General features: G+C 56.8%; 3 protein-coding genes across 6 annotated transcripts in view; 1 reads left to right on the top strand and 2 right to left on the bottom strand.

Moving 5' to 3' along the window:
• Nucleotides 1–391: 391 nt before the first annotated feature.
• ATP6V0B (ATPase H+ transporting V0 subunit b) lies at nucleotides 392–6,769 on the bottom strand. Of its 2 annotated transcripts, XM_062617315.1 has the most exons (8): nucleotides 6,664–6,769; nucleotides 3,718–3,766; nucleotides 3,177–3,260; nucleotides 2,640–2,717; nucleotides 1,978–2,047; nucleotides 1,606–1,657; nucleotides 1,094–1,284; nucleotides 392–706 (listed from the first exon to the last, which is right to left on the bottom strand). In XM_062617315.1, the coding sequence occupies exons 1-8, from the start codon at nucleotides 6,728–6,730 to the stop codon at nucleotides 680–682; spliced, it is 618 nt and encodes a 205-aa protein (XP_062473299.1). In that variant the 5' UTR covers nucleotides 6,731–6,769; the 3' UTR covers nucleotides 392–679. The 2 variants fall into 2 exon arrangements, with proteins under 2 accessions (XP_062473299.1, XP_062473300.1); XM_062617316.1 differs by lacking the exon at nucleotides 3,718–3,766 and having other exon boundaries at nucleotides 6,664–6,760.
• A 269-nt stretch (nucleotides 6,770–7,038) lies between these two features.
• On the top strand, nucleotides 7,039–9,578 carry DPH2 (diphthamide biosynthesis 2). Its single transcript, XM_062617290.1, has 6 exons — nucleotides 7,039–7,250; nucleotides 7,333–7,445; nucleotides 7,580–7,800; nucleotides 7,966–8,604; nucleotides 8,747–8,932; nucleotides 9,030–9,578. Exons 1-6 carry the CDS (start codon nucleotides 7,101–7,103, stop codon nucleotides 9,158–9,160), a joined length of 1,440 nt encoding a protein of 479 aa, XP_062473274.1. The 5' UTR covers nucleotides 7,039–7,100; the 3' UTR covers nucleotides 9,161–9,578.
• A 486-nt stretch (nucleotides 9,579–10,064) lies between these two features.
• Nucleotides 10,065–25,587, bottom strand: part of IPO13 (importin 13) — a 31,847-nt gene continuing 16,324 nt past the window's right edge. Inside the window, exons 5-20 of one of the 3 annotated variants that reach the window (XM_062617288.1) lie at nucleotides 24,996–25,162; nucleotides 24,519–24,639; nucleotides 24,072–24,219; nucleotides 23,731–23,912; nucleotides 22,947–22,973; nucleotides 22,099–22,233; nucleotides 21,741–21,884; nucleotides 21,263–21,343; nucleotides 20,538–20,675; nucleotides 20,345–20,441; nucleotides 18,429–18,481; nucleotides 11,458–11,524; nucleotides 11,249–11,307; nucleotides 11,046–11,135; nucleotides 10,734–10,915; nucleotides 10,065–10,618 (exon numbers count right to left, since the gene is read on the bottom strand). In XM_062617288.1, the coding sequence (XP_062473272.1) occupies nucleotides 10,519–10,618; nucleotides 10,734–10,915; nucleotides 11,046–11,135; nucleotides 11,249–11,307; nucleotides 11,458–11,524; nucleotides 18,429–18,481; nucleotides 20,345–20,441; nucleotides 20,538–20,675; nucleotides 21,263–21,343; nucleotides 21,741–21,884; nucleotides 22,099–22,233; nucleotides 22,947–22,973; nucleotides 23,731–23,912; nucleotides 24,072–24,219; nucleotides 24,519–24,639; nucleotides 24,996–25,162 (1,791 nt within the window). In that variant the 3' untranslated portion in view covers nucleotides 10,065–10,518. Of the gene's footprint in view, nucleotides 10,619–10,733; nucleotides 10,916–11,045; nucleotides 11,136–11,248; nucleotides 11,308–11,457; nucleotides 11,525–18,428; nucleotides 18,482–20,344; nucleotides 20,442–20,537; nucleotides 20,676–21,262; nucleotides 21,344–21,740; nucleotides 21,885–22,098; nucleotides 22,234–22,946; nucleotides 22,974–23,730; nucleotides 23,913–24,071; nucleotides 24,220–24,518; nucleotides 24,640–24,995; nucleotides 25,163–25,587 lie in introns of those variants that run through there. The other 2 variants (XM_062617289.1, XR_009964494.1) reach the window with 2 other exon arrangements.

The following is a 25,587-nucleotide window of genomic DNA, read 5'->3' as shown; positions in this document are numbered from 1 at the left end:
AGCTACACAATGGGGCTATGGACACTGTGTGCTAAATTACCTGGATGGGAGCCGAAAGCCCAAACCAGTTTGTGCCTGTGGCTCCAGTATGCCTTGTGTGGGGCAGTGCCAGTGCTGGTAGGAGCCTGGCAGAAGCAGCATGGAGCTGCCCGATGCCTGCTCCAGCAGCCTCCTACCTGCTCTGGGCAGCAAAGCAGAGCTTTCCCACATACCAGAGTTCCCACAGCCCAGAGAGGCAGCAGGGTTAACCCCATACAGGGAGGGCACCACCAGGCTCCTGGAGCAGAGCAGGGACTCTGCCAGAGGGGAACCTTCAGCAGGACAGCCTGAATCAGCACTTGCTCCTTGTAAGCCTCCCAGGTGTGCACAGGGCAGAGGAGGAGCTACATCCTTGGACGAGAACCATTATTTATTTCACGGACACAGAACTGCACTGGTGGTAGGTTCTACACACACCGGGGACACGCAGCAGCAGGGCCCAGGCTGCTGGGGCAGGATTTGTCACACAGAGAAGTTTGTTTCTTCCGAACGGCCGATGGGTTGGCGGGAAGGGGCTCGACACAGCCAGGCTCCTGCTCCCGCTGCTGGGCAGCTCCCACCCCAGTCAAGGATAGAAACATTAAATAAGTATATACAGCACCTCTTGGGGTGGGCTGGAACAGGCTGGGTGCAACAGGGCTCAGTTGCCCATTTTTACTTTAGATGTCTAGGAAGAAAAAAAAAAACGGAAAAGAGGTTAGGCTGCGCCCCACACGCCCTAGCCTAGCACCCCAGTTCCACCCAAGCATCAGAACCATCCAGAAGCTGCAGACAGCTTATCACCTCACTGATAAGACACATATCACACAGGGTACACCCAAGGTGACACACTCGGTGACAGTTGCTCAGAGGGACCATCATGAGTTCACACTACTGCACACAGGCACAGCACACTGTGGAGAGAGCTGTGCCACCCCCAACCCTGACAGCGGCCTCCCTGTCCCAGTGCAGAGCATGATGCTGGAGCCTAGGATGTCTCCCTGGAGCTGAAGAGCACTCAGGGTGACAGGCACCTTGTGCTCATATAAGCCTGGTGGCCCCAGGAGGCGGGTACCTGCAGGATAGCAACGATGACCCCAAACAGTCCTATGGCACTGCCAAAGATCTCCACAATCAGGATCTTGACGAAGAGGCTGGCGTTCTGGGCATCAGCCAGGGCAGCCCCGCTGCCCACGATGCCCACACAGACTCCACAGAAGAGATTGCACAACCCCACGGTCAGGCCAGCCCCAAACATGGAGAAACCTGTGAGAGAGAAACACTGTGAGAGCAGGGGGTAACCCCCTTCTACCTGCACCTGGGGCATGCTGCACCAGCTCTGCCTCCAGGTGATGGGAGAGCCAGAACTGCCAAGCCCCAGCAGTGTCCTCCTGGCTGCATCCTGGCTCCCGCAGCTCCAGAACAGCAAGTGACAGCACCCAGCAAGGTGCAGGATTGCCTTGAGAAGGTAATTAAAAAGCCACTTTTTGGCAGAGGAGTCACTTGTCCTTCAGACACATACAGTAGGTGGGTCAGAAAGTGACAGTCAAGGTGTCGTAAAGTTCACAGTGACCAAGCAGTCCTTACCTGCGTGGTAGTTCCTGGCTCCAATCTCCTCTGGGATGACTGCAGTGAAAGGCTGAGAGAAAGCGAAGGGGCTGGGTTAATGGCAAGTTCATGGTGTCTGGGAGAGGTCCCTGCTCCCTGTACAGCACGAGGCCACTGCATTTTGGCCAGAGCTGGTCCCTGCATCCATGTCCCTGAGTGGCTTCATGACACCTGCCTTGTGTGTACTCCCCAACCCGCTCTTCAGCGTACACAAGAACCACTGCACAGACCACCAACCCAAGGGCCTGCAGCGCCACAACAGTGCCCAAAGCTCCCACAAGACCAGTGCTTACAACACTGGCCTGCGCCCAGTTGCCCATTTCCACTGTGGCCCACAGGGGCAGCCCATACCTCAGCCATGTTACTGATGACAATTGCCATGATGATCCCATAGATGGCCACGGCCTCACAGAAAATGATGCTGTGGGAGAAAGGCAAAGTCTAAGCACAATGTCCCAGAGCAGCCTCCACCACTTCATGCCCAGCCAGCCAGCAGCCAGACCCCCCCAGAGCCATATCTAAGCCTGCCCCACTGCTACCAAGGGCAGAAAGGCAAGGCAGCCTACCCCCTGCTTTCCACTGAAACAAGGGGGAACTGCCAAACAGAAAGGCTGGGTGCTGGTCGCACTGTGCCACCTGAATAAGCAGCAACAGCCCTGTGGGAACCAGGCCTGGGGAGCCTTGCCCTCCACCAGCCCCTTTCTGCTCCTTAGGGGAAAGGCTGTGCAAGGTCTGGCCAGGGGAACCCTCTCCTGGGGCAGGAAGTGTGATCTCGGGGTGTTTGTTTTGAACACACTGGGCTTATTCACTGCATGATATCACACAGTGACTCTTCAAGGCAGCGCTCTGGCTCCTTTAGAGCTCTTTGTTTTGAGAGCAAACAGCATCAGCAGCTCAGCAAGGAACAGTCTGCCAGCAGCACCCAGCTAGAGATAGGACAGGAGCCTCCACACCAGGCTGGGACCTGCCCTACTCAGGCACAGCATGAGCATGAACTCCAGGTCTGTGCTTACCTCACCAGGTTCTTGGTTTTGATCCGAGGGGCTTTGACTCCACCACCAATGATACTGGAACCAGTGATGTAAATCCCCCTGTGGCAGAGAAGGGTGGTTGGTGGAGGATCTGGCACTCACAGAAAGATTCAATAGGGAAACCAGGATCTTCCAGCTGAGCAAAGAACGGGGCATGCAGCTGCAGGACACTGCAGACTTGACCTGTCCAACCCCAGGGTACAAGTGGTCCCAGGCTCCACCATCTACACCAGCAGAACTGCTGGGGCACAAGAGCCACCACTGCATAGCCTGGGCTCAGGCGTACGGCTTCCAGAGAGCCAAGGTTGTCCCTGCCTCCGTGCCGCCATCTGTAAGGTGATCTGCTGAGACATCCCAGGAGCACAGCAACCTGGCCCCACTGCTGTGATGACCCACACAGCTCCACACCCCTGCATGCACATGCTGTTCTGCCCCTGCTCTGCTGTGGGAAAACCACAGTGTATGCACACCTACTGAGGTGGGACAGCAGGAGCCTGCTGAAGAGCCAGCCCCACTCACCAGGCAGCTCCCACCACTGATAGGGAGATGGCCAGGCCAATGCCCAGGTTGGACCACATGAAGGGTGAGGTCTCAGTCAGGAACCTGGAAAGGAAGAAGTGCCCCGAGTTAGCACACAGGATGAGCCCCTTAGTCATGGTGCACAGCCCCAAAACAGGTGCCCCCCACTCAGTCATGCAGCCCACAATGGGTTGGGTATTGCCAGACAGTGGACACAAGAGCCTCTCTCTGCCAACCAGCAGACTGTCTGCATAGACAGATCTTCCTCCCAGAATTTTACTGTGAAGGGGAAGCCTGGGCTGGGAAAGGCAGTAATGGCTGCACCAGGACCCTGTATGGAGCCAGCCACACATACATGTGACGTGCTGCATCTATCTTGCCTCACACAGAGCAGAGGCACCGCTCACTATAGCTCTTATTGCCTTGTGAGGCACAATCACTGCCTGTTGCTCAAAAGCAAGTGCTGTTCCCTGCAGGCACTGCTAACACTGCCCATCTCCTCACACAGCCCTGAGGATAACAGTATTCACAGGGAACTCACCAGGCCACATCGAAGCGGAAGCCCAGGTCAAATATTGTGTAGCAGATCCCTGGAAAGCAAGAGTGACACAGAAACCTTCAGACAAGCACCTGCGACCTCCTGGCACTGCTGTTTCCTCCCACACCTCTGAACTGCCACAGCAGAGGCCCAGGAGCACAGCACAGCATACAGGTGGGCTACTGAAAAGACTGGCTCAGGCATGCAGAGCTGTGAGGAAGGGTGTCTGTGTCGTTCCCCCCCCCCCCAAATCCAAACCCATTGATCCTAGCACTCCCACATGAGCTCAGGACAGAGACAGCCCAGACATGTGATATTACAGCCCAGACTGTGATACTCCAGTCCTCACCCAGCAGAGGATCACAGTGGTTGTTGCACCCATTGTTCCCTGACCCTGCAGAACACCCAGAGGCTGTGCTAGGCTACAGGGGTTCAAGGGCAACCCTGTCCTGGTGTTGGCGATGACAAATCCACAGCCCTGAGCCCCAACATGGCCTCCATCCACATCTCCCAACAGCTGAACTCTGATGGAGAGCCATGGCACATAGTGATCAGCTGTGAGCTCTTCTCTCACAGAGGAGCAAGGCTGTGCCCTGACTGACCATCACATGCTGCTCCGTCACCATCACACCATGGTCTGTGCTGTTCATCCAGGATCCCATCAACACCAGAAGCTGCAGCTGCCCCTCAGCACCCACATTTCCAAGGCTGTGGACATTCAAGACATGCCTGTTGTCCTCAGCATTCCCCCCCAGGGTTAGTCATTTCCAGATAAATCATATTCCAACACAGGCAGGAAGACACCAAAGCACAGCCCTGAGAAACCCAGACAAGCTCTTCCTTTCCAGGAAGGGATACAAGGACAGCTTGCCCTGCTGTACCCTGAGTGCTCCTCTCCCATGCTGAACAGCAGCTGGGAGTCACACCCAGCATCGCTGCCCAGCCTAAGCACAAAGTGCACCAAAACCCTGCCTTGGTCTGAGCTCTTGAGCAGGAAAACCAGCTATAGACCAGAAGAGACACTTGCTCTTCACACTGCTCACTGTGCACATCTGGAAAAGAGAGGGTGACCCAGCCCTAAGGGACAGATAAGCACAGGCAGCATTGGCACTGTCTGCTCCACACCAGATAAGGAGGGCAAAGAGATGCCTTTACCATCGCTGACCAGAGCCAGTGGCTGTGTGATGCCAGCCCTGTGAAAAGCCAAGAAAAGATAAAATGGGAGACTTCTGATGTGCTTAAAAGCAGCAAAGAGGCCACAAAACATGTCCTGCAGGACAACTCATCCCATGTGAGGGCCTTGGCAGTGCAGCATAAGGAGACCTGCCCTTACAGCAGGGATGTCGCCATCATCCCTGTGTGTTACACCTCACACTAGGGGCTCAGCACCCCCCTCACAATATACAAGCGCTGCTGGGTGAGCTGGCCCAGAAATGGGAAGTGGTGATGCTCGTCACTCCTCCCGGAGCAGAATCAGGGTGCCCTCTCCCTTGCAGCGACGCACACAAAGGAAGAACAGTGAGGGATGGTCAGGGAGCGTTGAGGGAAGCCACATCCCAGCCTGCATGCCTGGCGACCTTCAGGGGTGATCTCCACTGTGCTGGGCCCGGCCAGTCTGTGACTTGTGTTTTGGCTTTGCTGCTTGGCTGGTGGAGCAGGAACTGAACCCAACCAGCCCCACCTGCCCTCACTCCCCAGGAGTAGCAAAGAAGAGCTACAACCAGCTCAGGGCAGATCCTGAGGGCATCTTATACCTCTTCAAGAGCAGGTGTAGCCTTGGATTAATATACAAGAGGAAGAGGGTGAAAGACACTTTCCTGTGAGTTCTGGCTCCCAGCCCTGTAGCCATAAGGACAGAAAAGAGTCAGGGCAACAGGATCAGAGCACCAAAGTAGGGCTCAGGACAAGGAGAGAAAGCACTAAAGAAACGCCACTGCAACAGTGCATCGAGCAAGACCACTTCCTGCTCATGCCTTCTCTACAAAGGGATTAGAGCAGGGAAGGGGAAGTTAAGAATATCTGGGTTCAGCTCGTTGAGATTTTCCAACAGCCAAGTTTGCACTGGTGTGAGCCCATGATTCAGAGCACCCAGTAAGGCAGCCCTGACCCCGGCACTGGGTTCACCAGGCCTGAGAAACATGAGGGAGTGAGACACACTCCGCTTTTGACTTGGTCTCTTCCCTCACCCAAACACTGAGGCAGGAGCCAAGGTCTTCTCAGCCTCTGCCTGGGTTGTGGCCGCTTCACCCTGCACTGAAAGAGGAAATAACCAGCAGCTGCAGCACAGAATCTATCCACTACTCCACAGGCAGTCCTCAGTGCCCCCGTGCCTGATGGGATCAGCAGCAAAGCCTGGGCTGCCACAAGCTGCAGCACAGCCACACACCAGCTCTGCAATCATCTGGACAAAACTGCACCTTTACTTATGCTGTGGCAAAGCAGGAGGCAAACGTCCACTGTCACAGCCTAGAGAAACAAGCACCTGCCTTTACCTCCCCTGGTCTGCCAAACCCAAACCAAACGCTTGACTGGCACCAGCACCGTCCTCCTCTCTCACACACAGAGAAGCAGATGGGCTGCTCAAGCCGGACAGGCTCAGAGCACCAAAAGCCGCGTGTCCAAGGGTATGTGACATTTACACGACACTGCTGGGGGTCCAAACCCCCCGAGGAAGCAGCCGAGAGCACCATGGGGTGACATGCAGCCTGAGGAGCCCCACAGCAGCGCTCCGGTGCCACAGGCCAGCCCTCCCACCTCCTCCCGTGAGCAGCTCAACCACCGGGGACGTGTCAGCGCTGCGCCCCCCCCCCTTCCCCCTTCCTTTTCCACACCACAGCCCCTCTCCGAGCCCAAACCGCAGTGCCCAGACCCCCTCTTGCCCCACAACCCCCGCCCCACAGACCGTCCCCGCGACCCCCCGCTGTCGGTGACCCCAGCCCCGGCGCTGACCGACGCCCAACATCGTGGTCCAGAAGGCGAGGCCGAGCCCCGAGTACAGCAACGCGAGCCCCGTCATGGCGGCGGCGGTGCGGGACGGGACGGGACCGACCGGGAGCCGAGCGGGCCGCAGCGCGCGCGTCACCTGACCCGGGCGCACACGTGAACGGAACCGCAGCGCCCGGGCGGGAGTAGCGTGACGTTACCGCCTCCATAGCGCACGCTTATTGGTTGCCGGGCCTGACAGCTGCAAGGGAACTACATAGACCATAACACACCGCGAAAAAAAGACCACTTCCAATTGGCTGCTCTTCTCCTCCTCCGCCATGCCGTGAGGCGCGATAGGCTCCGCTTTACCAGGGGCGGGATTTTCGCGGCCGGGGGGGCGGGGCCTTCTCCCGGAAGCAGGCTGAGAGGCGCTCGTGTGGCGCGCCTGGCTCCGCGGCACCATGGCAACAGCCTTCAGCAGCGACGGGGAGGCTGTGCTGAGGCGGGAGCTGGGCCCGGCGGCGGCACCACCGGCACCGCGGGGTGACCTCGACGGCTTCTACGAGATGGGCCGGGCCGCCGCCTTCGTACGGGACGGCGGGTTCCGCAAGGTGAGCGGGGCCGGGGGCGGAGGAGGCCGGGGGCAGCGGGTCTCCCCTCCCTGCTGCCTCACCCCCTTTCCCCCTTCCCCAGGTCGCCCTCCAGTTGCCGGACGAGCTCCTGGTGGATGCGGCGACGGTGGCGGCCCGGATGGAGGCGGAGACAGGGGCTGAGGTGTATGTCCTAGGAGACACCACGTACGGCAGGTCGGTGTGGGGCAGTGCGGGGTCCCGGCATTCCTCTGCGGGCAGGAACGGGGTGCGTGTCCCCTGCCTGGCAGGGCCGGAGTGGGAAGAGCTCGGCGGCGCAGAGCCGGTCTGACACCGGGTTCTCCCCACAGCTGCTGCGTGGACGAAGTGGCCGCGGAGCACGCGTGTGCCGAGGCGGTGCTGCACTACGGCCCGGCCTGCCTCAGCCCCTGCAGGAAGCTCCCTGTGCTGCACATCTTCGGGAAACAGCCCCTGGATATCGGGCGTTGCGCAGAGGCCTTTCGGGAGCTCTACGCCGACCGGCAGAGTCGTGTGGTGGTGCTGAGCGATGTGGTCTATGCCCATGCGATGGGTGAGTGCTCGGGGTCAGGGAGGGGGCCTCTGGCGCTGCTCTGCTCTCTGCAGAGCTGCCGCAGGGGGAGCAGGCACGCGGGCCACGCTGTGAGGCTTGATTTCCCTCCTCGAGCCCAATCTGCTGTCCCATCTGTGGACGTTTTATTCTCCTATCTTCCTTCAGGTGAGCTGGAGCAGCAGTTGTGCCCCGAGTATCCCAATGTCATCTTCTCCAGGGTGGTGTATGGAGACCCTCCTGCTCCTGCACTGCCTGGGGAGGAGCGGCAGTTTGGTCGCCAGTTCCTGGTGGAGGCACCGGGAGGGCTGCAGGACTGTGCCATGTTCTTTGTGGGCACCGAGGGCCTGACCCTTACCAACTTCATGCTGACCTGGAATCGCTGCTCCTTCAGCTCCTTTGACCCCACCACCAACTGTGGCCGCCAGGAGACCCTCAATGTCAACCGTGCCCTGATGCGACGGCTCTACCTGGTGGAGCGGGCCCGGGATGCCCGAGTGGTGGGCATCCTGGTGGGCACCCTTGGTGTGGCAGGCTACCTGGATGTGCTGCAGCACCTCCGGGAGCTGCTGCGCCGGGCTGGCAAGCGCAGCTACACACTGGCTGTGGGGAAGCCAAACCCTGCCAAGTTGGCCAACTTCCTGGAGGTGGATGTCTTTGTCCTGGTGGCCTGTGCTCAGAACTCCTTGCTAGACTCTAGTGACTTCTACCGGCCTGTTGTAACCCCCTATGAGCTGGAACTGGCCTGTAATCCAGCTCGTGAATGGACAGGGAATTACCTCACTGACTTCCGAGACCTGCTGCCAGGTAATAGCTAAAACCAGCTTCCCAGCACCCTCCTGGGGCTCATCCTGCCTTGCTTCCCTGCATGGAGGCTGCAGTTCCTGCTGCTCTGAGCTGGCCAGAGGATAGACGTGAGCACCAGGCTAATGTTACTGTTTTCTGACAGGTGCCTATGGACATGTTGAGCTCCCACCAGCCATTCCTGCAGCAGAGGCCGTTCCTGATCTCTCACTCATCACGGGGGAGATGCGTGCCACCCACCTCTGCGAGCCCCCAGCCTCACAGCTGCCCCCCAGCACTGCCCTAGCCTGCAGGGACCAGACAAATGCTCTTGCAGAGATCAGCCCTGCTGGTTTGTGATTCGATTTCATGCTGGGGCTGAGCCCCAGTGCAGGGGCACTGCTGCCTTCTGTGCTCCCAGTAACAATTCCCTTTCTATCTCCTCACAGCCTCCTTCCTGGAGTCCCGCAGCTGGCAGGGCTTGGAGCAACAGCTGGGACAGACACCCGTTTCCAAGGCTGTGCAGGGCCGACGAGGGATTGCCATTGCCTACGAGGACGAGGGGCGTGAGCAGTCCTGATCCGGTAGCAGCGCTGACAGCCAGCCAGGAGCAGGGCCATGTGGGAGCCCAGGCACGGTCTGCCACCATGTGTTGGACCGATGGGGTCTCACAGGAGTCTGGATCTGCCACCATCTGGCCCTGTGCTGGATGCAGCCTTCAGTCAGTAGTACCGTGGTGGGAGAGCAGGAGTTGCCTGTGTTTCTGAGGATGCCAGCAGCACCCTGGTGCTCACAGCAGGAGGGCCAGGCAAGGTGCTTTGCCCAGACACAGCCTCAAGGGCTCCCCAGTGCAGGGCAGCTTTGGTCCTACATGGAAAGGTCACTGCTCCGCACGAGCCTGTAGCACCAGGGAGTGAAGCTTTTGTAGGCTACAGCTGCTAACTGAATCTGAACTGAAAAGGACTTGTGAGTCCTAGAATAAAACATGGGCTGAGGAACACTGGAGTGATACCAAGTGTCCCAGAGTGAAAACACAGATTGTTGACATCCCCTAGCCCACTCTGGGACCGTCAGCTAAAACCAGGCCAAGAAAACAGAAGCCCAGACCTGGGACCACCCAGAAATGAAAGCCTGTTCACAAGCTGGGCTGGGGAGTTAAGGCAACAGGGAGAAGGCTCTGACTGAGCAAGCCCCTCACCTGATCTGAGGAAGAGTGAGGCACACACATACTGTACTGCAGGGAGGACCCCATATTCAGTGGGGATGGAGCGTCACCCTTCATGTGGGGCAGGACTGTTCCTACTCCATGCCAGGCAGGAGAGCATGGGAAGCATGTATGGGCTGCTTTTGCATCCCTCCCATTAGCCAGGAGGGACAGGAGGCTTTGAGGCACCCCAGCCTTGATACAGGTGCCTCCACTAGCCTCCTCCCTAGAGGCAAGATGCAGGCAAAGTCCAGTCACCACAATAAGGACAGCCACAACATAGAAATATTCTTAATATAATTAGGTGCAGGGCCTCCCCCCTCCCAACCACACACATACAAATAAAAGCAGGGGGCAACCCCCCCTGCCCAGCCAGCCACTGCCATGGGCACAGGGGCAGCCTCCCCGCTGCGGGCATGGGCACCCACGGGGAAGTGCCAGGGAAGGGCTGGTAGCCCGGGTGCGGGGCAGTCCTGCCCAGGCTTCCTCCTCCCTGTTGCCGCCTCCTGCCGCCGGCACTCCTGTCCCCTGCGAGGGGGGAGCATGCTGGGGGGAACAAAGATGCTGACAACGAGATGCAGCCACCAAATCTAGCTGAGGAGCGTCCTGAGTGGGTTAATTCTAGGTGGAGGGTTATTCTATGAGCCGTACTGCAGCAGGGTGGGGCGGATGAGGGGACTTCCTTGCAGGGAAGAGCTGGTCCAGGCAAATTGTCCACGGTCCTGGCCAGTTGCTCAGTAGTCTGCTGTGTACTCTGTGCCATGCAGCCCTCGGCACAGCAGGGTGAACTCCTTCACCATCTCCTTCACTCGCCGCTTGTTCACACGCTCTCTGCTAAGACGGAGGGAGAGGACAAAAATGAAGCAGGAGGGATGCATGAGGCCACACAGAGGGGGTCAGGCCCACCACATCCTGTGGGACACAGCTGCCACAGTGAGGGCACACAAACCTGAGGATCTGCTGACTGAAGGTCTCCTTCTGCTCAGGGCTGACACGAGCCGAGGGAAAGCCATCCTCCTGCATGGCTTCCTTGATCCAGACGCTCAGGTAGCTGAAGCAGTGCTTGTTCAAGGCAAAGAGGATTTCTGCGAAGTGATCCATGAGGCTGCGGGAAGCCTGGCCACCGACACCCTGCCACAGAGCAGACAGACCCTGTCACCCTGCCTGCACCCACCCATACTGCTGGGCTGCCTGATCACAGCTCAGCAAAGATGCTGCTCAGGAATAGAGCCCAAAGCTCTGTGACCCTGGCATCTCTCACCTCCAGCACTGCCTGCAGCAGCACTTTGCCATTCTCATGCACGACCTGTCCCACGGGGGCGATCTCTCCGCAGCGGGGCAGCAGCTCTGTCTGCAACACAGAGTCCAGCCCGATCAGTGCCATAGCAGGCTCCATAGCCAACCTTCAGCCCTGCTCCTGCCCTCCCAGCTCCTGGGGGGGCTATACGATGCCAGGATACTCACAAAAAAGCCACAGGATGCTTTGACTGTTGGGGCCTCTGGGAACTTGAGTGAAAGGACACCTGAAGGCAGAAATTGCTCAGGTTAGCAGCCAGAAACCCTACATGCCATCCCAAATCAGCCCTGTGGTCCCCTACCCCTGGCTGGTCTGTGCCAGCTCCAGAGGAGTGGGCCTGGCTTCTCTGCAGAGTGATTTGGAGCGTGGTACTCACCACACTGAAACACTGCTTTGACATCCAGGTTGCTACACAGGAAGAGGTCCGGCTTCCTTTTCAGAGCCTGCAAGGCACACAGACAAGCAGCATAAACCCAGCGCTGCAGAGGCAGCCAGGAAGCCTCCGAGGAGCCCAGTGCCCCAGACAGCCTCTGCCTGGATGCACACTTACCTGTGCACAGCCGGGATAAACGGCAGATTCACACAGTACAGCAGGAAACCATCACTTCTCCCCACCCTCCCAAAAAGTGTCAATCAAACAGCCAGGCAGTTTGCTACACTCAGAGTCTACCGACCCCAAGACCCGAGGATAAATGCCACGGTGGGCAGTATGCACACAAACACTTTGGAGAGAGATGGGACACGACGCCTGTGCCGCCAGAACCAGGCAGTGGCCATGCAGAGACCAGCCACATGTGTGCTTTGCTGCTCTCCTCTTGAAGACACTGGCATCCATGGGGTCACAGCAACTGGCTCAAGTGGTAACCCCAGACTGGGCCAGCAGCTCACTCTGCTTGAGCACAAATGACAAGGAGATGCCAGCGCTGCCTCGTGGTTCCTGAGGAGCAACTCTTGAGATCAGAAACACTTTGTTATGTGATCCTACCAGCCCTGTTAGGGGCCAAGCACTGCTGTTGGGGACACCCCAAGCTGTGGCATCTCATGCAGTGGCTTGTCCTGCCCTGTGCTGGCACTGGGCAGTTACTGGACAGAAATGTTTTAGCCTGAACCTTCCACTCCATGGGAAGGGTTTCAGCCCTGCCACAGTGATCCTGCTATGTAAGGCAGCCACGTCTGTGCCCTCACCACCATGCCACCATGCCCACTGCTGCAGGCCAGCACTGGGGATGGCAGCCATGCCCCCTGCCCTGCTGTCACTGTGACACTGGGGACAGCAGTCAGTGGCCCTGCTCTGTGCCTGGAGCACAAAGAGCAGGATATCAGGCAGGCAGCCTTTGGGCTGAGCTGTGTGCGGGGCTAGTTACTGACCACTGAGACTGCTCCCCTCAAATAAAAGCAGTGACAGCTTTTAGCCAGCAGCACCCAGGATGCATGGCCATCTGCCCACAGCCGTGGTCTCTACTTGGAACAAAATAGACCAATTTCCCACCCCTTCTTCAAAGGGAAAGCCCATGGCCATCTGCCCAGTGCAGAGAACATATGCTGGAGACCCAAGAAGCTGAGTTGCAGGTTTCAGTGTTGCCCCATCTCCTTTCTGACCCTATACACACTGAAAGAGAGGACTCGGGTTTGGCTACTGAAGCATCACTATACAGGCAGATCTGGCACACCAGATACAAGTGAAGACCTTCACAGGGGCGATCAGGGGCCACTTATACCTGTGTGTATATATACACAGACTGTGCACCAGCCCTCTTGACGTGCTAGCACCAACACTGGAAGGGTAGCTAGTGCCTGGTCAATGGTCTAGAAACATCTACTCATCGTGGCTGTTGCTGTTCAGTTGGCCCACTCCAGACAAATGCTTGCAAAAGACACTGCAGTCCGAGCCATGGGAGACTGTTGGGGTAGTGGGCTCCGGAGTGGTGACCCCAAGCCTCTCCCCAGCAGCATACAAGGGCAGCTGACCCCTGAGATACCACTCAGCTGCAGGTTCCTTCACCCTGCCCACCCAAGGGTTTAAATCTGAGTCCTGCACACTGCAGGACTGTTCAGCTGGCACAAGAGTCTCCCAACACGCTCAGGTTGACACCTACCTGCAGGGTGCTTCTCCTGGCCAAACCAGACCCACGGCAGGCAGAGCCCCTCAAGCTCTCCTGCAGACTCACTGCAGCATCTGCTCCTCTCTTCATCGGTACCACAGAGGAAGTGTGCCAGTACTGGGAGGGCTCCTTCCCGTAAGACAACTCCACCAAGGGAGCACGGAGTGCAAGCCCAATCTGAGCACACATGTACACGTCTAATTCAGAGAGAGATGTTGTTTACCCCGTGAGATGGGGCCCTGTGCAGCTTCTCCCATTAGCAAGGAGCACTGGCTAGGTCCCAGTGCTCTTCCCCAGCAACAGGAACCCTGCTTCAGCTCAGGGGCCTTTTACTCCTGCCAGAGCAGCTCTGCTCACATGTTCTGGGATGAGGACAGGTCTTTAAATGCTTTCAAACATACCCTCACATCCTCTGCTGCAGCAGCCACTGCAGAGGTAGGCATTGGCTCTCCTGCAAGGGCTGTCCTGCAGGCTGCCACATAAAGGACATTGGGTTCTTCTCCACAGTGGCTAGGAGACCCCAAACAGGTCTTCAGAGCAAGCTCTTCTATGTCCAGTTCTTCAGAGGCAGGCAGGCATGGAAGGGACACCAAACCCCACTCCTCCAGCAGATAGGGGACAGTGGGGGGCTGCACTGCCACCTCCTGCAGATCTCCAGAACAAACAGACCAAGGCCTTGTGTCTGGCACCACCACCTCTTCCCAGACCGTAAGCCCGGTGGAGAAGAGCCTCCAGCTTTGGAAAAGGCATCTGAGCTTGGCCAGGCACCAGGTTTAGAGAGGAGCAGTCAGTGCCTGCCCACCAGGGATGGAAGATGCCAAGCCTGTGTCCTCCATGGGACTCTAGGACTCTGGCTGGAGCAGGTGTGGTGGAGAGCTCAAGGACTGTTGCATCCAGCTCAGGAAAGGAAGGAGGCAGGGGACAGCGTTGGCTGTGCCACCACCAAAGGTCAGTCCTGCATCTTCTGCCTGGCAAGGACCTGCTCACCCAGCCTGCCCTGAGGCTCCTGGTCAGGGGAGGTCACCAGTGCCCCCACAGGTCCATGCCAGTATGGTTCCCTGTTGGGGCTGCATGGATGTGCCTGCAACCCCAGTGGGGAAATCCTACCTGCAACTGGGAGCACACACATGAGTGATGTTTGCTGGCCAGGGAGTAGGTGAGAGCTCCCAGACACCAGAACCTGCCTAGCTGTGCTGATGCAGACCTGGGTGCAGCCCCAGCCGTCACTGCTGTGTGGTCCTGGGCATAGGTGCTCTGGCTGTGTAGGCAGCACTGAGCCCTGCCGCCCTCCAAGCAGGATGCTCACTTGGGCACAGCAGCAGCAATGCTCTGCACCATTCCCAGCACACAGCAGAGGCAGGAGGGGAGCAGCTGAGGACAGATCTCACTGCAAAGGGTGCTGGCACCGCTCCATGCAGCCTTAAGGCAGGCTGGTTATTTTATACTTAGCTTTGAGTAGCAACAACATCTACAGGATCTCCAGCATCTATAAGAGATTTGGTTTAAGAAGCATGTTCTCATGATCAGAGGATGTCAAGGATGGATTGCCAATTAACACAGTGGCAAAATGATCAGCTGCACCATCTGGACAGTGCCACAGGCTGCAACCAAGCCCAAAGAAATATACTGTAAAATCAACTGAAATCCTGCTACACAGAGAGATGGCTCCCTGTGAGCTGGTGGCAGAGGGCTGATGTGCTGCTATCGGGTGGTAAGATGTGAGTTATCAGAAGATAAAAGAGTACTTGCTGGTAGAAAAGACAAAACTACTGCCTGCAAGGAGAAACCAGGCAAGGAAGATGGTATTTCCACCAGGGTGATCGACAGCAGGAGCAGATGATCAGGGAAGTGGGAAAGTCTCCACCTTGATGCATTCTTGGGTCCAAAACTGCTGCTGCTCTGGAAAATGCATTACTTTGCCAAGGGCACCACAGGCTGAACAGGCTGGGATGAAATACAGACCCCACCATGTCAAAATTGGATATGAAGAGATCTGTGGTTCTCTCTGACTTTAATCCTTAGATCAACCAAGCCAAGTGCAAGGCTCTACAGCTGGGTCAGAGCAATCCCAAGCACAGCTACAGGTTGGGCAGAGAAGAGATTCAGAGCAGCCCTGCAGAGGACTTGGGGTGTTGGTTGATGAGAAAATGAACATGAGCAGGCAGCGTGTGCTCAAAGCCCAGAAAGCCAACCGTATCCTGGGCTGCATCAAAAGGAGCGTGACCAACAGGTCGAGGGAGGTGATCCTGCCCCTCTGCTCTGCTCTTGTGAGACCTCACCTGGAGTACTGTGTGCAGTTCTGGTGTCCTCAACATGAAAAGGACATGGAACTGTTGGAACAAGTCCAGAGGAGGCCACGAGGATGATCAGGGGACTGGAGCACCTCCCGTATGAAGACAGGCTGAGAAAGTTGGGGGTGTTCAGCCTGGAGAAGAGAAGGCTGCGTGGAGACCTCATAGCAGCCTTCCAGTATCTGAAGGGGGCCTATAGGGATGCCGGGGAGGGACTCTTCATTAGGGACTGTAGAGGGGTAACAGGTTTAAACTTAAACAGGGGAAGTTCAGGTTAGATCTAAGGAGAAGTTCTTTACTGTGAGGGTGGTGAGGCACTGGAATGGGATGCCCAAAGAAGTGGTAAATGCCCCATCCATGGCAGTGTTCAAGGCCAGGTTGGACAGAGCCTTGGGTGACATGGTCTAGAGTGAGATATCCCTGCCCATGGCAGGGGGTAGGAACTGGATGATCTTAAGGTCCTTTCCAACCCTAACCATTCTATGATTCTATGATCTACAAATGCTCAACAGCAACACTGCAGAGACTTTTCCAGAGTCTTCTCTAGAACACTGGCTAGACCCACCTCTGCTGTCAGACACCTCTTGAAGTCTTGAAAGCAAGGAGCCAAGCAGGGATGGTGAGGCCACTTCTTGATGGGTTTCAAAGCACCCTGCCAGATCATCAGCCTGGGAAGAGAGACAGGCTAAGGAAGAGGAGGAAACCTTGAAAAAAGTCCTCTGTGTGTGTGGAGAGAGGACAGGGATGGGATCCTTTGGTTTCCATGGGGTTGCTGGCATTAAAAGGCCCAAGAAAACATCAGGTCTTGACTGCGTGGTGGTGGGCTGGCAGCAGTCTTGCAGTGATCCAAGAAGAAAAGCTGCAGAAGTAGAAGCCTCTGAGCTGCTCCTGCAGCAGAGCCTCTGAAGGATGCAAGCTGTGCGGAGATAGGCACACTGGAGACCAGGCCAGCTGCCAGCTTGCAGGCACAGCACTGCCTGCAGATCACACCCATGAGGGCAGTGTGTAACAGCTTCCCAGCAGCCAGGATGGGTGGTGTTTGCTTTCCCAGCACACCCCATGGAAGTGGCAGCATGGTTGCACTTTCTCTCCAAGAGAGCACAAATGTGCCGTGTCCAGACACAGAAAAGGACCCCAAGCCAGAAAGAAATTCAGCACTTTCCAAAGAAACAACAAATAGCCTTAAAAGAGTCTCTCAGGGTCACCTCATGTTCTACCCCCTGACAAGATCACCTCTGCCTGCCCTCCAAGAGCAACAAGGCTTGTTGAGACCTTTCAAGCCCTCTGAGCAACAGCAGCTCTCCAAGTGACCTTCCAGTGCTTCCCTGCACTCTTGGAAAGACCTCCTACTGCCTGACCTGGATCTTTTTCCTTTATTTCCTCCTGTCCTGTCCTGTCCTGTGTCCTGTTTGTCCCACTCAAGGAACAGAAAAGGGTTGTTTACCTATGACTGGAACATTACCTTTTACACACTCTAAGACTTGTAGCTCATCAGGCTCTCATCAGCCTTTCCTCCTCACCATGTGTACAAGATGCTCATCTTCCCTGACACTTTTCTCTGTGCTCTCTAGTCTGTACCTACAGAAGTGTTGTGCCTCAAACTGAGTACAGTGCTCAAGCAGAGGTCCTGCCACACTGAGTGGCTTGGGAGGACACCTCCATGAACCTCATGCACAGACCCATTGACCATCCATCACATTCAAAACCCTTGTTAGAAGGTCACAGCTTCCAAAACCAGCACCAGCAAAAGCTGATAACCTAAATCATGTTACATCTTTCAAGTTGAAAAGCAGAGGAGAAATGCTGCAATATGTCTGGTGAGATGCAGTAGGTTTCAGCAGAATCTGGGCATCAAAGTGAGACCTGTGAGGAGCAAACATTGTCTGGAGGCGCTGCGGGGCAGTGAAGTGCAGCCCCCTTGCCCACTCCACCCCACAAGACCCACACAAGAACCAAACAACTTCTGGAGGGGTCTCACAGCTTACCACTCAGACATGCTGGGCATCCTTCCCGGGCTGCCAGCAAGGGCAGGATGGCCACAGCTCTGCAGCTGCCTGGGTGGGTGCTCCTGCACAGCCATTGGGGGACCATGTATTTAGAGGTCCCACTATTACAGAAATGAAGCAGAAAGTGACTCTCTGGGGCTCCTCCTCACCACCAACACACCTTCTGGGTAGGTGCCAGGGGAAGCATCTCTGATGGGGCACCGAGTACATCGAGGATATCCGGGCTTCTCTCCCAGGTGCTGCAGCAAGCTGAGGAGCACGCTGGGCTCCCGCTGCTCCCAACACACAGCATAGCAGTGGCCCTGCCTGTCCACCAACACCATTGGTGACAGAAGTGCCAGCCCCATGAGCCAGCCCGCACCACACCAATGCAAACCATCCCCGCGCATCGCCAAGCCAGCAGCACAGGAGCTGCCAGCACCCCGAGAGGCTGCAGGGGTGGGAGGCAGTGTGGCACCCTGGCAGGTTCAGATGCCATCACAACCACATTGCTCAGACCCAAACCCTGGCAGCTGCCTGCTACCATGAGTATGGGCTTCCCCACTGGATCAGGGGCAAAGCAGCCAGCTCAGCCCATCCCCACTCCAAAGGACCCATCACAGGGCAGGTAAATAGATCAGGAAACATCCACTTAATGCTCTAATTTGTCTGTCACCAAAGGGTAACCAAGGCATCAGCCCCAAGCACCCCGCATAGGCTTTGGCAAGGCAAGGGGGTGGCAGCTGGAGGCTGCCCTGCAGAGGAGGGCACTGCCCTGGGGATGGTGCGGACCCAGAACTAAAGGAGAATGTTTTGTTTTCAACTTCCACGGAAACAGATGGAGAAACTCGATATTCAACTAAAAGGAAAAAAAAACGTTGTCAACAGAAAGCTAAAAATAGGTTTAAATCGAATTAAAAAGAGAAAGAGAGAGAACAGAAAGTGAATGAATAAGAAACTAAAACACACCTGTGCCAGGAGTTGCATAAATGAATCAACAATATCAGGATGATCCCTGGGCCCTAAAATATAATAAAGATGTAACTTAAGAGAAAAATCATACAAACAGCAACTCAACATCATATAGTTATGTGATACAGAAAGAATTTACAAGTGAAAACAGGAGTGTAAGGGAGGAGGGGTGTGTGGGGAAAGGGATGGGCAACATGAGCAGCTTGAAGCAAGTTAAAGAAACAAAACATACAAAAAATCATGAAACTTGGAGAACCCAAGAACAGAAAGAAACTGCAAAGGAAAGGGTCTGAAGCCCCAGGGCCTCCAGCTAGCACCTGAGTGCTGCAGAGCCAAGGAGGAGATCTTCGTGTCCTTGGGGAGGAAGAGAAGGAGGAGCAGGGGCTAGCTGGGCACCATCTCCACAAGGAGAATTAGAGCTTTTTGCACTGGGGGGACCGAGCGGGTGTCTTCAGAGCACTGTTTGGTCCTGGAAGATAACTGCAAGTGAACGACAGCACCTCAGCAAACGCTTGACAGGCCCAGCCGGGCTCAGACGTGCACATGCTTGTCACCAGCACTAGCTGCTCAGGAGCCCCTGGCACAGTCACCCTCCCACCCTGTTCCCAGATGTTCTCCAAGACCCTGAGTCCAGGATCCTCCTGGAGGTGTCCTCCAGCATCCTCCTGGGAGAGAGCAGTTCAGTGCCCAGAGATCTCCATGCCAGCACCACTCGCCCTACCTTGGCATCCCACTGTGCACAGACACGTCTTGGACCCCGTGGGGTCAGGCATTACCCCGTCTCCTGTTGCCCGTGGGCTCAGCAGAAGGGGCTCACCCTCCTCAGGCCTGGCCACCCCCTCAATGGGACCCATGGGGTGGGTGGGAGCACACAGCCCTGGGCACAGAGTGAGCTGCATGGCCGCTTGCATGAGCAAAGCTTGCATCCAAGCGTTGGCACAGCTCAGGCTCTGTGCTCTCCCCTTTCCTCCTGCAGATATGCCTGCTCCTGCACGGAGGCATCGCCGCCTCCCCAGGCACCGAGCCAAAGGGTTTCAGTGCAGACACATCCACACACCACTGGCACAAGCAGGGACCTGATCTCCAGGTAAGCCCAGCTTGCCTGCCACTGACCCCAGTGACACCTCAGTGCAGTAGGGTTTGCTCGGACCATGGTGTGATGATGAAGCAGGGGTACTCACACCTCCCCAGCCTCCCTACAGAGCTCTGAGCCTTGTACAGGGGGACAGCATCACCCCACCCAGCATCCGGCTGTCAGCAAAGGACAAGAACCCTTGGGGACTGCATACAGAGGTGCTGAAGAACCAGAGCCAGCAGCTCCAACATACATTTGTCCCTGTCCCAGGGCACGTCACCAAGAGGCTGAGGGGAGCCATGGTGCGGAGGGGCCTGTCCTAACCCCCATTTGCTTTTTGTAGGGTGTGCAGTGAGCTGAAGAGAGACCCTGCCCTGGGGGAGGATACCAGCATCCTCAGCATCACAGCAGTGACTCTGAAGAGGTCGTTTCCCAGATGTTCACACACACATCCTCCTGGTCATGCAAGGGCTTGATTCCTGGCCACTACAAACAGCACTGGCTCCTGGAGGAGCCCCTGGATCTCCTGGGAAGCGCAGCCTCCCTGCCCAGCGGGACTGGAACTCCAGCTCGAGCCCTGCAGCATGGGACACCCAGCCCTGCTGCAGAAGCAGGGTTGTCACAGCAGTACAGCATCTCACCCAGGGGTTTCCTGCTTCTGCTGCCCTGCAGGGAAGGTACCCACCTTCCAGGGGTTGGGATGAATCCAAGAAACAGAGATGGCCCCATTAGCTTAGCTAGGAGTGAAAACAGCCATTCCTGGTAAGACGCCTCCAGACTCCATGCATGCAACAGCCTGACAACAGCCCCAGCGTGAAGAAGGGTTGATCCTACGTACCTTGCTGGAAGAGGGTCAGCGTGACTGAGGTAACGAGCAAGAAGAGGGCCTTGATGGGAGGGAAGTGGGCAGGCTCATGGGCAAAGATGTGAACCAGCTGCAAGACAGAGAGAAGAACTCAAGCTGCTGTTAGCCTTGTACATCTCCAACCCCCTGGGGAGCAGCAGCCCCAGCCCTGAGCTCAGCTCCGTACCTGCCGGGTGAGGTCGATGGCAGAGGCCTGGGGAATGGTGCTGTACATCTGCCCCAGCATCTCACACAGCTGAGGCACCATGGGGGCAAAATCATCCAGGAGGGTCTTCACGGACTTCTCAAAGATGGCACAGACGGACTGCGGGAGAAGGGGGGCTGCTCTGAGAAATGGGCATCGGGCGACCTCTTCTGGGGGACAAGGCTTGATGGACGGGTCCCAGGGGAGGGAAGAGCTGGCAGTGGGGATGGGGATCACCCAGACAGAGGGCTCAGACCTGCTCTGGTACTGCTGCCCTGCCTTGCAGCACAGGATGCTCCCAGAGATCAGAAAACACCCTTCCTACTGCAGCAGGAAGTCTCCCTGAGGGCCAGGGGAATGTGGATGGTGCGATGCCGCACATGGGCATTACTGGACTGAGAGGACTGGAGAAACACCAGAAGACACAGGTCCAGGTCAGAGGAGAGGTCTCCTCTTAGGGAACACAGGTTTGGTAGACCCCCATCTGCCTGCTCATGGTAGGGCCCCTGTAACTGGAGGAGTGGGGCTGATAAGAGCACAAGACAGACTAGAATGGCTGCACACTGCTGGTGATAGCACTGGTCTGGACAACCAAGCAAGACATCCCTGTTACAGGGCATCACTCAGAGTCTGTCCTTTGCTGTCCCCAGTTCAGGGCAGCAAGGAGTAGCAGAGCTGCAGGCAGTACCCAGGAGGAGCCTGGTTACCTCCACCACCTGGGCATCATTCATCCACTTGCTGAGAACCTTCTGTATGAGCTGGAAGACTTGCTGCAGAACCACCACCACCTGCAAAGAACAAGAGGCACTGAAGAGAACTGGTCCCCACAGCACCAGGAAGGGGAGATTCAAAACTAAGCATGGCTTGGACACAAACCTTCAGGGACCACTGCCTCCTCCCCTCTCCAAAAATGGACAGCTTTCTTCCCTGCTGAAGCAGCCTGGAACAGGTCACAGTGCCAGGCTGTCCTCCAGTGCAGCACCCAGCCAAGAGGGACCCTGCAGGTCACCTCTGCCCACCTCAGGAGTGGTGGGATGAGCTAAAGGAGCTGTTTCAGGTGAATGCATTGGCACTACCCTCTTCATGGTACACACTGCATTCCCCATTAACCCCCCTCTCCTGGCACCAGCAGTGAATAGCAAGGCTTCAGCCAGGCTGTGGCAAAAAGCAACAAGCTCTACTCACTGGGTTGGGTCCTTGCTGCACTGGAAGTTTCTTGACTTCAGTGCTTTCGTGGTCATCATCGTGGTGGCTGATGTCTAGGGTGGTGAAGAGGTTGGACAGCAGACCCAGGATGTGGATGATGGCCAGCTTGTTGGAGGGATTGGGCTGCCAGGAAAAATAAAGCCAAAAACCATGCTGCTTAATCATAGTCATGCATTTAGGATCCTGAGAAACCATGACTGCAGAGGCAAAGTGCCAGAGAGGAGTTCCCTGCACTGCCCTCTCTTGAGCTCATGTTGAAGACTGTTGTTTCAACACAACAGCCCTAGAGTCAGCAAGAGAAGCCCATTCTGCACGGAGGCAGCACACAGGCACTTACTGTTTCATCAGCCAGCTTTTCCAGCTGCTGGATGTAGGGGGTGATCAGGGAGTGCAGGTTCTTCAGGATCTCTTCCACTTGCAGTGCAGAGAGCAGGAAACCAAGAGCCTGCATCAGCCACATGCACTGACTCGTCTGGGACAGAGAGGAGACACAATGGGTCAGGTCACCGCCCAGCCTGCAGTCTCAGGTACAACCTAACATGCACACTAGCTAAGGCAGCAGCCAGGACCCTGGTGTGCTGCAGCTCCTGAGCTGCTCTATCTGGGTCACCCTTGTTGCATCTCACTGCAGGAGAGGGGAGCAGCTCCCTGCCAGCATGGCAAACCCACGGATCAGGCACTCTGCCACCAGCACACTTGGCCTCTTCCCAGCAACTGAAAGACCAGTTGGTGCCCAGGGATCTCCACGCTGGCACTGATTGCCTTTCCTTGGCATACCATCCTGTCTCGGCCCCTCTGAGGTCAAGCATCCCACCCCAGTCTGGTCACAGGCATAGCCTGCGTAGGCTCTGTCCCCACACTTATCTCCCTTCTTTTTCCTCTTGAAGACATGCCTGCTGTCTCAGCATCACTGGGCTTTCAGGGACTGGGAACTGCTAGAGTTAAGCCTCCCCCCAGGGCCTTCTCTCTCTATGGAGATATATCCTCCAGCATGACCCCAGCCCACATGCAATGGGAGCCCAGCAGTTACTCCTGGCTCCACACACTGCGGCTGCAGTGCTTAGCTCTTCTCTGGGGCCAGCCCAACTTGTGATGGCACCCCTCATGTCTTCAGCTAGGTGTGACTATGGGGTACACAGCGGGGGCAAGCAGAACCAGCCAGAGGTGTGAGCCAGCCCCTCTTACCTTGTGAATCTGCTTCATCAACACCTCCTGCCAAAAGGAAGGGGAGAGAGAAAGAGCAGGGTGAGTGGCACAGACAGCCCTTTCTCTGCCAGGAGGCAGGACTGATGCAGGAGGTCAACATAACCAACACCACTGTGGGCAGATAAGAGACATGCACTGCCCACAACGTGCCACAGGCACAGAGCGAAATCCTTGTCCCCTGGTAAGTTCTCCCCCAGCCAGCCCACCCAGCAAAGGGAGCCCGTGGCTTGGCCAGGTGCTGCTGCAGGACAGCTCAAGGAGCCAGGGCTTCATTAGTCTGCTGACAGCATCCCCCAAGCTCTAAAAGCACTCATGCCCTCCACCAGCCCCTCTCTGCCCTTACACACACCCTGGCAGCTCACCCAAGCCCAGCCCTCCTCCTAGCAGCTCGTGACTCTGAGACCCATCTGCCCCAGATCTTGAGAGCCAAGAAGGACCCTGGGACAAGCTGATCCAGCACTGCAGGGACCAGCCCAGTCTGCTCCCAACAAGACAAACAAAGGACAGATGTCCACGTGCAACCCCAGTAGACCCCCTGGCAGTTGTGTCTGCCACTGCCCATCATTTCTGCATTCACAGCAGGACACAGGGCCTGCCACCTGGGTCTGTTGGCCTAGGAACAGGACAGACAAGTTCCTCACACCAAGCAAGATGCCCCGAGCTGCTGCTTGGCATCCCCCTGCCCTGATCCTTGCAGAGGAAAGGGTATGCACAGTGCACATCCCAGGTCACCACCACACATCCATCTGCACCCAGCTCCTACCTGTGACACAGCGACAATGTTGGCAGCATAGGGCGGCAGGTCGTACTTGCATTCCCGACAGATCTTCTTCAGCGTGGACACGCTGGAGATGGAGAGCTCAGGGTTGCCCAAGGCTTGGAGCACCAGTGGCAGCACGTTGTTAATCATGACGGGGTGATCAGCCAGCCATTCCGACAGAGCCCCTGCACACACAGATGGGATCAGCCAGCACGACTGCATTGCGGGCTCCTGCTCCCGCACCCTGGGATGCTCAGCTTTGCTTTTCACTACTGTTATTGCTGAGCAGAAATGGCCTCAGAAGGGCTCCCCCTCCCCACCCTGTGTGTGAACAAGGGCCTTACCGATAGTGAACATGACGGTGTCAGCAAGCTGCACGTTGCTGATGCTGATGCGGGGAATGAGGCCAATCAGCCCTGGCACCACATCGGAGTAGTTCACGTCGATCGTCTCAGCGATGGACTGGAAGCCGTAGAGCAAAGCCTCCGTGTGCTGCCAGGGTGGGAGAGGCACCATCAGAGCCATGCACTGACCCTTGATGCCAACACCAGCCCTAGCTCCAGGAACTAGCTCAGACTTCCCAGGCGGCTGGTCCCTGGGCAGCGCTAAGGACAGGGATGCAGAAGACCTGTTCCTCTCCCCAGCAGATCCCAGAAAGCCTGCATGTGTGCTGGCAAGGGGGTCATGCTCCTTGCCTCCATCATGTCCCTTTGCTCTCAATGTTCCATGGCAAGGATAGGTCCCCAAGGGGCTGGCAGCCATCAGCCTGGTGCCTGGGACCCCTCACTCACCTGCCACGTGGATGGCTGCTCTGTGTTGGTCAGGAGACGTCCCAGTTTGTCATAGAGGCTGCTCAGGAGCTCAGCACCCAGCATCTCATACACATACATCAGTGTGTCAGAGATGTCCACCCTGCAGAGAACATGGGGGGGTCTCCAAATGCTGTCCCCATCCCCTGCAGAGTGCTCCATGCATGAACACATGACTTCCCCTCCCACTGTCAGGCAGAGCACAGGCACTGCCTGCACAAGCACACTGCCCCAGCCCATCACAGGGTGCTCCCAGGGCGTCCTCAGGAGGGCAACTAGTGCCATGCCAAAATACCAGCTCATTTCCTTATCACCACCATAGCCAAAACAGCTCTTGGTGGAAGGAATCTCCTCTTTGTCCCTCCTTGGGTCTCCACACAGCAATCAGTCTCCAGGGTGGCAGGACAATGCGTGCATCCTTGCCTGCCTGACAAGCAAACCCAGGCCTCCCAACTGTACCTGTATATCCGAAACTGCTCCTTCTCATCCGAAGACCAGAAGCCATACTCCTCATCGGAGGGGAACTGGGCTTTGTGCAGCAGCACGTCCACCAGCTGGAAGTAGACAGGCCTGTAGACCTGCTGGTACACCGCCTGCTTGTCTGGCTCGAAGGAGAGGATGTCATCCTGGTAGCAGGAGGAGGAATACATCAGGTTGTGCAGGGCAAAGAGAAAGGAGCTGGCATGCCTGCTGCAAAGGGGACTTGGGAACACCTCTCAGGGCTGGTGGGACCTATCATGTCTTGCAGGTTGCATTTTCAGCTCCCCAGGATCCACCTGATGCCGACTCCTTCTGAGGCACCAGCACCATCTGGATGCAAGAAGCCCCAGCAACTGGGGGGACCCTTGGATGTTTGAGGAGAGCAGGGTTACAGCAGGGTGGCACTGCCCTGCCATGTTCTAGCTGCAGGAGCAAGCCTGCATCAGGAGCACACATGCCTTGGATCCCCCTGCAAGGCAGGCTGGGATGGGTGCCTGAGCACAGCGCTCTCCTGCCTGTACCCATATCCTCAGCCTACCCGGAGAAGCAGCAAAAAGAGGTGGGAGCCTTG

The sequence above is a fragment of the Pezoporus occidentalis genome, unplaced genomic scaffold, assembly GCF_034315485.1.
Source record: "Pezoporus occidentalis ecotype Australia unplaced genomic scaffold, CSIRO_AGI_Poc_V1 ctg194, whole genome shotgun sequence".
In the NCBI taxonomy this organism is placed as follows: domain Eukaryota; kingdom Metazoa; phylum Chordata; class Aves; order Psittaciformes; family Psittacidae; genus Pezoporus; species Pezoporus occidentalis.
The sequence above is the reverse complement of the archived record's forward strand: the minus strand, read 5'-3'. Positions and strand labels throughout refer to the sequence as shown.